This window comes from Phyllobates terribilis, unplaced genomic scaffold (genome assembly GCF_046119375.1).
Source record: "Phyllobates terribilis strain yellow unplaced genomic scaffold, ASM4611937v1 Scaffold_7__3_contigs__length_470593459, whole genome shotgun sequence".
NCBI classification, from domain to species: domain Eukaryota; kingdom Metazoa; phylum Chordata; class Amphibia; order Anura; family Dendrobatidae; genus Phyllobates; species Phyllobates terribilis.
The window spans coordinates 120,716,410-120,728,948 of NW_027362767.1; the positions used below are offsets into that span (position 1 = coordinate 120,716,410).

Below are 12,539 nucleotides of genomic sequence, written 5' to 3' on the forward strand. Positions count from 1 at the left end.
AGGTCTGGACATGAACACATTCTGCTGATTTTATATTGCCATAAGTTCACCTTGAGCTATTGAGGTTAATGTCTGCCATCGGCAATACTGTGCTACTGTTATGCTGTTTATGGCTGGTGCAGCACAGCACTTGACTTTTCTGCTCTGTGCAATGGACTTTAAATGTAGATGGATGATACATGCTGGACCACCACTCCAAACTGAATTTTCCTAGCTACGGCCCTGTGGGAGTATGGGGAAAACAGGGGCGTGGATCTCACTTTTTAATGTGCACCCCTACATTTTATATAATAAAAAAAAAATCTTCAACTTTCTAATATACTTTGTAATTCAATTCTAAAAGGGGTTGTCAAGACTTGGGGCTCAGGTCTGCAGTCAAACTAGGCAACTGCAAAGTTGTGAAGCCTCACAGTGTGCAATGTCACACTATTAGGATTCTCCAGTGCCAGCTCCGGGAGTGGGAGGGAGCGTGACTGCAAGTATGTGATTTCCATACATGTGGTCTCATGTCAATTAGACGTGTGTGGCCTCACTCAATACAAGCTAACTGAGTGAAGCCAGACAAGTCTAGTTGGAATGTGACCGGAAATATGCAAATCGCTTACTTGAAGCCACACCAGAGAATCCTGACAGTGTACACTGTGCGCGCTGTGAGGATTTACAAGTCTGCAGAGAAATAGCACATAAAATGACTACAGACTTGAGCCCCAAGAATGGACAACCCCTTTAACCATTTTGCTTGATGTCAATGAATTTCTTAGTGAATTTCATAAATAACATTGAGGCCGGGAAAATTTTGCATTTGCACACAGAGCTGCAAAGGGCCAGTCGATGATCAGATTAAATACAGGACCATGAAACGATGATGATAAGTTGGTGTGATACTTACTTGGAGAATTCAGCAGGCGGGAATGTTTACAGTAATAAACCACTTCTTGCTCGCAGTACTCCGCATTGTTGATCATGGCTTCCAGCTGATCCGCTTCGGCACTGTAGTTAAAGGACATAGAATACGCTCTCCCAGAAAACGATCGGAGCGCCGGTGTCACCTCCGTAATGTTGTGCTGCACAATCGTCCAGGTTTTCTCCTCTGTTGGAAACATTTAATTGAGTTTGTATTGCATTCAATGAATTTTATTGTAATATAGAATGTATCTAACATTGCATAATGTTGGATTTGAACAAGTGCAAGGCTCAAAACTGATTAGTAGAATTGCTCTGGAAATTGCCAATGATAGGAGCTAATGGATTGTGATTTTGCAGGATTGATAACAACAGCTCAAGGTCAGAGACTGACAAAGAGGAATAGCGAGGTGAAGAGCAGTTTAATTGCTGTGCAGAAATCAATAGACTAGAATGAGATGGCTGGATGTCATGAGTTACCTCTTCACCTGAAATGTAACTACAGGACATACTCAGCAAGACTATGATGGCAAATCTCATTGGAAGCAAGCTGCACACTATGTAAGATAAAAGCTCTACAGCAGAACAACAGCAGGTAAAAAGCAAGTGAATTGCAAACTTGATTATTTTCATGCTGTCTATTTGACTAAAGCAATTTAACAGGAAAATTACATTTTCATTTTGAGATTAGGTCGGATAATCACTTTAAGCTTTGTTTTTTTTTGTTTTGTTTTTTTTACACATCACTGTAACAACTTCTTTAAGTAATGAATCTTGCATTTCATTATCACAGTCGTTGCTTATAGTGGCCAGATACTGTGCTGAATCCACAGCATTTCCAAGGGGAATATCTAAATTCTGTTCTCTGCTCTCAATACACATCTTCATCCTCGGATTTTACTAATTGTTGTATATTTGTTTTCTACTGTACTGAAAAAAGTCTAAGTTATGGCCAAGACAATATTAGTATAATAATTTATGACTTTCCCGTGATGTTTTAAGACTAATTTGGGAAAAATGGTTGTTGGTTAGTGGTAGAGGGTGGGACCAACTTCTGGAGCCGCATGCCTCTTAATAAATTAGGCTGATCTAAACAGCTCACTTCATATTAAAGGGTTATGCAGCTTCATAGATTGATATTATTGGATATTGCTAATAAAATCAAGCATTTTTGCAATTTACTGCCTTGGATCTGCTCTTGAGATATTATCAATTTTGTTTACTTTTGTTTACAGCATGTTGCCAAGGAGACCGACCTCCACTGCTGTCTAGCTCGTAAGCACTGCTCTGAAGCTGGCCAAGATTAGGAAATAATAGCATGCTTAAATGATCCTGGTATTGCTTCGAAGCATGGTTACAGGGATCTTCCTGGGAGTCACTCACTTTCACTTATCGGAGTGGTGCAGAGAGCAGCTACAGTTTTATTGTTTTTTACCAGCACAGTTACCCTATATCTGCAGGTAAAGTACTGTTCTATAAGATTTGTTTTATAACCATCCAGAACAATTTGTAATATGCGTGCTACAGGGCTGAAAGGGAAATGTACCAGCCTAAGGGCTCATACAGACATCAGTGATTCTTTTTGTATGTGAAAACACAGAGATTTTTACCTGTGTTTTGGATTTAGGTTTCATTAGTGGTTCGTCAGTTTTTACCATCAGCATTTCATACCATCACCGCCCTTGTGAGAACCGATGCCTGTGAACTGAGGTAACCTTACTGATGTCACGTCAGTTCACAGTGGCCAGTCTCGCGGAGTACAGTGTGAGACTCGGCAGTGGTTGCTGCTCTAGTGTATGGAGCTTTGTTTTCTACACTGGATGAAGAAGATGGGGATCATCGTGGGAACTCCATTTAGATTAAGGCGGACCGGTGTGGATTATTTTTTTATTTTTAATAAATGGGTGAAAGAAGGAAATTGTTGGGTAGTGATTTTTTCAAATAAAAGACTTTTGCGTGTGCGTTCATTTCTTTTGACTATGGGGTTAGTAATGAGGATATCTGACAGACGCCTCTCCATTACTAACCCGTGGGCTTGATGTCAGTACCAGCTGTTGACATCAACTGCACAATCCCATTACCCCGACTGTCAATGCATCAGGGCAATTGGGAAGAGCAGAGGCTAAATCCAGAATTGGCGCATCTAATAAATGCATCATTTCTGTGGGGGCTGAAGGTTGGTCTTATTAAGCTGGGAAGGGACCCATATCCATGGCTCTTCCCTGCCTATTAACATCAGCCTCCAGCTGTCTGCTAATCCTTAGCTGGTTATTAAAAATAGGTGGGACCACATGTCATTCTTTTAGGGTCCTTCCATTTTTAATAACCAGCACAGGCAAAGCAGACTGCTGGGGGCTGATAGTAATAGGCTGGGAAGATTCATGGATATTGGCTCCTTCTCAGCATAAAAAGACCAGCTCACAGATGTCTGCTTTCCCTTGGCTGGTTATTAAAAATAGGGGGACCCCAAGTTATTTTATTAATTTATTTATTTATTAACAAGTACAGTAAAGCACACTTGAAAGGCACTGCTCCACTTCTCCACTTGGACCTCCGCCTCCTGGTTCAAGATTATTTTTTAATCTATGTTATTTTGAGTCATTTTCCTATCCACATTTGTCCTGCTCTTGCCCCCATTTTGCTTTCTTTTGCAGCCCCCTATCCCTTACTAAGACCATTTTTCAGCCACTTTACAGCAATAAAGTTCGGGTCCCAATTAACTTATATGGGGTTCGGGTCCAGGGTCAAATTCGGGTACCCGAACCAACCTTTGGGCTCGAGCTCAACCAAACCCAAACTTCCACGGGTCCGCTCTTCCGTACTTAAAATTAAGACTACTAATCTGTGTATGATGTGCGTAATCCCTTGTGCTTTCTGTGTTCTCATCCTGCAAGGCCTCTATGTTGCTGCACACCTTCAATCTTTCAAGCTACCTGCTGAGTGCCATCTCCTGGATCATTCTCCAGTTGCAAGACCTCATGGACCACATTGGACTTTGATCATACCACCCAGGTCTCTGGCTTCATGGATCCATCTCACAAGGTGAGCCAAACATTAATAGTCAGTGAATTATGAACCTTAATTTGAAGCTGGTGAAATATTCAATTAGTAGTAAAAAAAAAACATTGGTAGATACAGCTCACCCCATATAATGCATGTGTGTTGTTCTATCTGGTTCTTGGCCAATCCACTCCTGTGTGCACAGATAATGCTAGTGAAGTATCAAAAGCTTTTTTGAACTGACGATAGAAAGTTTTCCAATCCAGCTCAGGGTATTAAAAGAAAAAGAACTAACGCGTTTCGAGTCAACTAAGAGCCAGACAGATTTGAAACGCGTCACGTACTTTTTGTCTACCTAAGCTACTATTTCAATTGAGTCTCAATTAAAAATTTTTATTTTAATTCACTGTGCTGGATTGAAAATTTTCTTTTGTCACTTGGAAATATTTGGGACCAATATCATATAATGCTCTTGATTATTCAAAAGAATGTTGTTGTTTTGCTATGAATACAAGTTTTACAGCCCCCAAAAAATACTAATGTAAATAAAGTCTTAAGGAAGGAACACTGAGTTTTCTTCATCTCACTTTCCGGATGGTGACGTTGGTATTATGGAGTCGAGTTGTCAGCCGCGGAGTTTTGTTCCTAATTGCACAGACAGTGCGATGTAGATTCTGCCTCTATTTATATGGAATAGAATGTACCTGTCATAATATGCTCCTCGGAATGAGCGAGCGCAGGTATGTTCATTGTTATGACGTTGCAATCTGTTCCATTTCAGTTAGTAATTAAACAAATCTATCGTTGGGATTGTATCCTTACAATGGAATTGCACTTCTGCCTGTCAGAATCAGCCGCAGTGAAGCCTCGGCTGACAGCCCCAGATGGAGCCTTCTCCTTCTCATTCACATATAGAGGTTTCTTGTTCTTTTCTTCTTAAAGTAAGTAGAGGAGGAGGAAAGTATTTTGAGCAGAAATAAGTTATAAATTATATTTCTCCAGCTCGTTCCTTTATTTGTAAGTCACAGAAGGACTTGTATGTCTAGTATGTATAAAGGCTGCGGTATCTCAGTACCTATGTCCAAAATTAGACACCTCTATATTCATTATTTGTTGTATTCCAGGTTCAAATAACATTAAACTAAAAGGAATCTTTTATAAAGTCTTTACTAGCCCAGCATAATGTGGGTGCAGAGACCCTGATTCCAGCGAAGTGTCACTTATTTGGTTGCTTGGTGTAGTTTTGATAAAATCACTGTTTTACCTGCTGCAGATCTAGCAGTTCTCTGAACATTCAGCTCTGTATAAACCTGCCCACATCACTGATTAGCTTCTTTCTGTGTACACTGTGCATAGGCAGAAAGCTGCTAATCAGTGCTAGGGGTGCAGGGGTTAAACAGAATCAATGAATTTGGAGGTGTCACGCTAGGTGAGGGAAGGACCAAGTGTATGATGATGAAAAAAGGGGGGAAGCCCAACAACTAGGGAAAGGGAGAGTGGAGATCCCTAGGCAGATCTTACAACACCCATACCGTACCTAAATAGGTTCCGTACCTATCGCCAAGCAGAATACCTAGTCCCTAACTGTCCCTAGACCTAGGCCCTAGGTAGGGAGGGGAAGGGGTGAGCACTAGCCAGCCCCCACTGCAGCTAACAGACAAGGGGATACACTTAGCTTCAGAAGACACCAGACAGAAGACAACAATAATCCACCAAGAAACTCCAAGTGATCTAAGTGTGATCAAAACAATCTGTGCGTTTTTTACATATGTGAGAAAAAGTGATGTCTGAATGTCATGCTAGGTATGGGAAGGACCCAGCATATGACAATGGGAAGAGGGGGGAAGCCCAGCAACTAGGGAAAGGGAGAGTGGAGACCCCTAGGTAGATCTTACAACACCCTGACTCCCCTATCGTCCCTATATAGGTTCCTCACCTATTGCCGAGCAGGATACCTAATCCCTGACTGACCCTAGAGCTAGGCCCTAGGTAGGGACTGCAAGGGGTGAGCATTAGTCAGCCCCACTGCAACTAAAGACAAGCAAGGTAAACAGACAAGGGGATACACTTTGCTTTGGGAAGACAGTAGAGCGATCACGACAACAATCACAAAGGGACTCCAAGAAGAAACTAGTCGACTGCTAGAACTCCAGTCCTGAACAGTGGAATATACTCTATCACCAGCGATTCTCTGGAGAGACTGGGTGTTTTTTAAAGGTCCAGCAAGGGTGTGTTAATTAGCAGCAGAAAGTGGAGCTCACCACTGGGTCCTAGAGAGGGATGGATGGTGAAAGGATCAAGAAGGTGTCTGCAAGGTCAAGCGCAGCGACCTTCTACAGCCGGATCCAGAATGACTCTCTGTCACACCCGACACACCAGTGACAGTTATGCTGCATTAATCAAGAGTGAAATCAAGTGCCTGTTACAGGTTCTGTGGGTTATATATCCTGCAGCTGTCAATTTGGTATCCTAACTTGATTTTCTCATTAGAAAGATTAAATCTCCAAACTTGTAGTCCCAGATGAAGCTCAGCGTTTGAGAGAAGTGACCCTGAGCATGTTATAGCATAGTTCACACACACAGCAGCTTTATAAGAAGAGCAGCTAATCTCAGCCACCTATGGATGTAAATTTCTCTGGAGGTTCCCTGTACTGCAGATACGTGACATGCAAATAGTGATCGTAGAGAACATTTCACTATCTACCCATTGAGGATACTGCAGTGTGCCTCTCTCCAACCATGGGTGCTAAATGGATAACATCTCTCCTTGTGGAGAGTGACATGCCTGACATGCCAGTGTAAGGAGACTTATAGGCCATGCAATGCTCTTCAGTGTCAGAAATGGCTGATAATATATAACAGTAAATTGTAGTTTAAATAAGATATAATATTGCCTGTGTCAGGATACAGTATCTATCTAAAACCAATATGAATTGGTTTACAGTACAACAGTACAATTTCCTTCAAAGGGAACCTGTCAGTGTATTTTTACATAGGGAAGTAGTGATATGGCTGTGTGATGATTATTCCCCCCAAAAAATGATACCTTTTTTTGTAGAGCTCTTATGTGCCAGTCATGAGAAATAAAATGTAGAAGCCATAGGTAAATCAGCCTGGAAGTGCTCTGGGGGCATGTCAAAGCACTTAAAAGTAGAAGTCCAAGTGCACTGACCCATCTCCAGTGCACTTCCAGACATATTTCAATATGTTTTCTACACCAGATTTTTCATGACTGGCACATGAGAGCTCTATAAAAAAGGTATTGTTTTTAATGGAGGACAATCATCTACCCAGCCATACCTTGACTTCCATATGTTAAAATGTGCCGACCGGTTCCATTTAAAGGGATAGCTGCATAATAAAGGGCTGATTTAGAAATTCAAATTTACTGACTTGCCCGCTTCCGTGAAGCCTACAGTTTCCCTGTTACTACTTCTCTTCGTGGTCTTGTTACAGGTTATGTGCTGCCGTGTCAGGATTCTTCCATTAATCGCTCTGCTATAGCTCGTCAGTTACGATGTAACTTTAGGATCTTCAAGATGCAGCAAAGCAAACAATTACTTTCTAAAGAGCCATCTGGGCTTTTGGTGAGAAGGATGACCCAAGTTATAAAATAATGGAGGTAAGAAATCACTCCAAAAGCTCCAGCAGCTGCTCCCGAGTGCGGCTAATAAAATGCTACAGTGCTATGAAGACTGCAGATGGGGACAAGACAATACGTGGTAAAAAGGATCTAAGTGACAGGAGAAAGAAATGGAAATCTGCTTCTGAGACACATTTTGATTTATTTCCAAGGCACTCCTGAGAACTAACTGCTTCTTAAATGTTGTGACAACGACGCAGAGCTGCAGCTTATGTTACAGTGTCAGCTAACGCTGAAAATGAGCATTTATAAACTCAAGAAGAATCTGTCAGCATGCTTTTGCTACGTAATCAGAGAGCAGCATAACGTAGAGTCAGAAACCTTGATTTCAGCGATGTGTCACTTACTAAGCTGGGTTTTGTTGTTTCAATAAAATCAGTGTTTTATCAGCAAGAGATTAAAACTACAGGACTAGGTGTCTTGTGCCTCCAAGTCCTCCTGCTCTGCATAACCCTACCCCCACCACAGATTGTATACTGTGCATTGTGAGCAAGCTGCCAAAGAAAACTGTCAATCAGTGATGTGGGCGGGGTTATACAGGGCTCGGCATTCAGAGATCTGCTGGATCTGCAGCAGAGAAAACAGTGATTATATCACAACTGATGCACCTGTAAGGGTGTGACGGGGGCAGTCCTATGCCTCTCCCTCTCTAAACAGTGTTTGTACCAAGTGTATGGTTTTATTATATTGTGGTAACTATATTACTATATAAATCTGCATTGTTTTATAGGCATTAATGTACACAGTTAATGTAATGTATTGTGATTAATGTATAATGTTATTTATATATGGTATATAGGGAAAGCATAGGACGCTGCCTAGGGTTTGGTTAGTGATAGATAGAAACATTGGGGCTGATAGCAGTGGTGGCCTATTAGTATATAGAAGATAAGGCAGAGTTTAGAGTATAGGAAGTTTAGTGCTCGTTATTAATGGGTGAATACGGCAGTTCATTGGTGAAGGGAGAAGTTTGTCCACCGACCAGCGGAGACGGTTGCTGATTGGTCCAGTTAAAAAAGGGGGAGGAGTTTGGGTCAAAGGGGAGCAACGTTTTTTCCTGTCAGGAATCAGTTCAGTCAGAGCTGTAGTTGGTGTTGGTAACGTTTAAGTCTGTGCTGGAGGAGGACTGAGGAGAAGTTCAGGACGCTGGGGGCTGAAGGTCAATAAAAATACAGACGGATGATCGAAAGAGAGTTAGGCAGCTGGGGGAACAATAAAGCGGACAACTCTGAGGAAAATTCCCTAAACGCCTGAGGCCTGTAGAAGGACTGATGGAGCAGCCTTCACTACTCCCAAAGAGGGGAGAGCGGACGGGGACATACCTGAGGAGAGTAGGACCGTGTTCTGGAAAGCTGCGGTACTGGGAAAACTAACTCTGAGGAAGGGACAGTAGAGGAAGCTGAAACTGTAACGGTGATGTCCCAAAAGAATGTATTAATGACCATAACTGAACTGATGAAAAAGTTAAGTAAGGCTGGTTTCTATATAAAAGAGACTGTGTATGACAGTGATTGCTTGCCTTCATCTACTGGACTCCTAAAGAAGATGGAGAAGCAACAAAAAACTGTAAGTGTTTTACACAACATGCAAAGCACAATACAACACAGACATTATCTTTTATTTGTGGGCAGACAGGGTGAGAATGTAAATGCACAACAACTGCAGTCCCTCGCCACTACTACCACCCTGTACCCCTCACACACACCCAGTAAACTAAGTGATACATCACTGGAACCACGGTCTATGTCCCTACATCATGTTGCTCTCAGATTACACAGTAAAACCCGGAGACAGATTCCCTTTAAGGCCCCCATTCACACTAAACTAAAGAAGGCCTAACTCTACAACACCAGTGCGATCATCCAACAGTTTACTGTATGTGAAGGCCTCTCGACTTGCCCCAAACAGGTGATATTGAGGGGAGAGTATGATTGCTACATTGGAATACGAACGGCTGATCCCTTTTTTGGGGGGTGGAGCAGAGTTAAGCTGCTCTGGCAACAGTTCTCTCTTAAAGAACACAGGAGCTTTCAGCCAAACATTTCTGTGTATTAGAGAGTTGAGATAAATAGCTGATGGCCAAACAATTATTTATCCGACAGCTAAATCTGTATGAGGGAGAAGTGTTCAATATTACATTGGGAGGGAATACATATAAATCAGCTGTTATTAGATATGGTGGCAGTAAATCTGTTCATCGTGTAGCGGCCACTGCCAAGTACTGCAGATCTGATCCTATTCAAGATCCTTTAGCTTGGTAAATCTCCCCCATGCATTATTTGTGTACTGCAGGGCAAATATTGTGAACTGCTGCACTAATTGATTCTACCACTAGGTGTCAGTCTTGTACTGCACTACACAAGTCCAAACAAAAGTGCTCTGTGCTTGGCGTTGTTTTTTCTCAACAGCACTCAATGTGGTCAGGAGTGGTATTGCAAGTAAAACAAAATTAAAACCCATTACTTGTGCAAATTGCCTCTTCAAAGAAAAAGAGGACTTGTACTCTATAGCGCCACCTATTGGAAGCAGCAATCCTACAAGTCACAATCAACCCTTTAACGAGTCATGCAATATGACTTAGGATAAAAGCCAAATCAGAATCTCAATTTGCAGGCACGGTGTTTCGGGGTGTTGGCCCTCGTCAGTGCAAAACCCATTACTTGAAAACTTTTCACAATCTATGAACTGCTACTTCTTCATTAATGTGCTCTCTAGGTAATTTCCATTTCACATTGAAGTTGCATTGCAATGACTTATCTAGAGATTTATGTCTAGTGGTATAACAAATTATCAAAGTCATGTCAAGGACTGTGACAGTTTTTAGGATTAACCATGACAGAAGTGACTTGTCTTACTGTACTATCCAGATTAGATCATGAAGAGATTTCCCATATGTACAAGACCATGGAAATTCTCCCTGCAGCCACATATTAATACTTAAATTAATCCATCATCGCCGCTATTCAGCAACTTAATGATTTCAACTTCAATGTTGATTTCTAACCTCTTTGTCATTATGAGGAGCCAAATTTCCCAGAGGTTCTAACTGGATCCATCTACCAAATCCTCAAGGGGGGGAAAGCGGCCGGGATTACAACTGAAGAGTAAGTGTAAGGTTAATAGCTGCTGGAGAAAAGACGTGGGAACCGCGCAGGGAGGGGGAAACTCAAGAGGCTTGACGAGAAATTAGCATGAATTAGCATAAAATAATCAAATAAGGTTAGATATGATACATTAGCATTGAAAAAAATGTCAAATTATATTAATGTAAATTACGAGTGGAGGTGAGAGATGTTCAGAAATATACAGTAATAAACAGGATGAAAGAAATGGAGAGAGCAAAATAAATTCACTGCTTGATCATAATGTAAACCTACTAATATTAGTGAGTACAGCCATCAGTACTATGTGGGTAAACTTCACTACATTCATCATAAAGTACTTTACTACTGTGAGGGTACAGAAAAAGAAGGTGCCAGATACCTCCTCCCACCTTAATCCTTGATAGAAGTTCAGACTGAAAGATGTCAGATAGACAAATCATTTGATTCCAGGTCTCCTGTCACACTTTGATTTAAGTAAACCAGAATTTGTCCCCCAAGTCCTCAACAGCACCATAAACAGTTACTTACTCCATACCTCCCAACCATCCCAGATCAAATGGGTCAGTTGTCCTGGGAGGTTGGGGTAAAGTCTTGACCTCAGCCTCATCTAAGTCCTCAGAATACAGATACAGCTGAGTATAAAGCTTTAGCTAGAAGCAGATATACCCTTGCTTCATAAGGACTTTTAGGTCACTTGACCTAAGAATGTCACATAAACCTGAATGACTTGGTAGGTATTCAGACACTGGCGAGACTGGCAGCAGAGAGCAATTCAGTAACACAAACGCAGCAAGGTGGGATGTAGCAGGCAAGTGTAATGCTTGTGTGGGGGCCATCATATTGGCAAATAATGGAATGAAAAATCTGGCCAAGAAGAACCAGGACTGAGGACAAGAATGGGACAACGTTCCTCTCCCAAAACTTCAACAATCGGTCTACTCACTTCCAAGACATTTACAGCTGATGGTCCTAACCCCATTTATAGGTCAAGAAATCCCACTTATTAAACCTGACAGGGCACACCTGTGAAGTGAAAACCATTTCCGGTGACTACCTCTTGAAGTTCATCAAGAGAATGCCAAGAGTGTGCAAAGCAGTCATCAAAGCAAAAGGTGGCTACTTTGAAGAACCTAGAATATAAGACATATTTTCAGCTGTTTCACACTTTTTTGTTAAGTATATAATTCCACATGTGTTAATTCATAGTTTTGATGCCTTCAGTGTGAATGTACAATTTTCAAAGTCATGAAAACACAGAAAAATCTTTAAATGAGAAGGTGTGTCCAAACTTTTGGTCTGTAGTGTACATACAGTATATATATGCTCATTGGCTAGCACTGTAACTTTGCAGCGCTAATTATTTGAGTTTAAAATCTATCAATGACATCATCTGCAAGGAGTTAGTATGTTCTTGTCCTGCCTGCGTTGGTACTTACGGGTTCTCCGATTTCCTCCCATACTTCAAAAACATACTGGTAGGGAATTTAGATTACAAGCTCACGTTCTTAAAGCATTGTGGAGTTTGATGATAGATAGATAGATAGATAGATAGATAGATAGATAGATAGATAGATAGATAGATAGATAGATATGTGTGTGTGTGTGTGTGTGTGTGTGTGTGTGTGTGTGTGTGTGTGTGTGTGTGTGTGTGTGTATATGCACATTGCCTCTTCAGAGAGGAAGAGGCCTTCATCTCTAGTGCCACCTATTGGAAGTAGCAATTCTAAAAGTCAATATCGATTGGGACGGTGCTCTTGGGGTTGTACTCATCCTTCTTCTTTCACCAAACAGTGCAAGTGGAGTTGATACCAAAATGTTCTATTTTGGTCTCATCTGACAATATGACCTTCTCCCATGCCTCCTCTGGATCATCCAGATGGTCATTGGTG

The 12,539-nt window shown here is 41.5% G+C and overlaps 1 protein-coding gene across 2 annotated transcripts in view; it reads right to left on the bottom strand.

Annotated features, from left to right (window-relative positions):
* Nucleotides 1-12,539, bottom strand: part of LOC141153876 (contactin-associated protein-like 5) — a 536,901-nt gene that overhangs the window by 121,786 nt on the left and 402,576 nt on the right. For both annotated transcript variants that reach the window (XM_073639117.1, XM_073639118.1), the window contains one exon: nucleotides 890-1,090. In XM_073639117.1, the coding sequence (XP_073495218.1) occupies nucleotides 890-1,090 (201 nt within the window). The remainder of the gene's footprint in view (nucleotides 1-889; nucleotides 1,091-12,539) is intronic.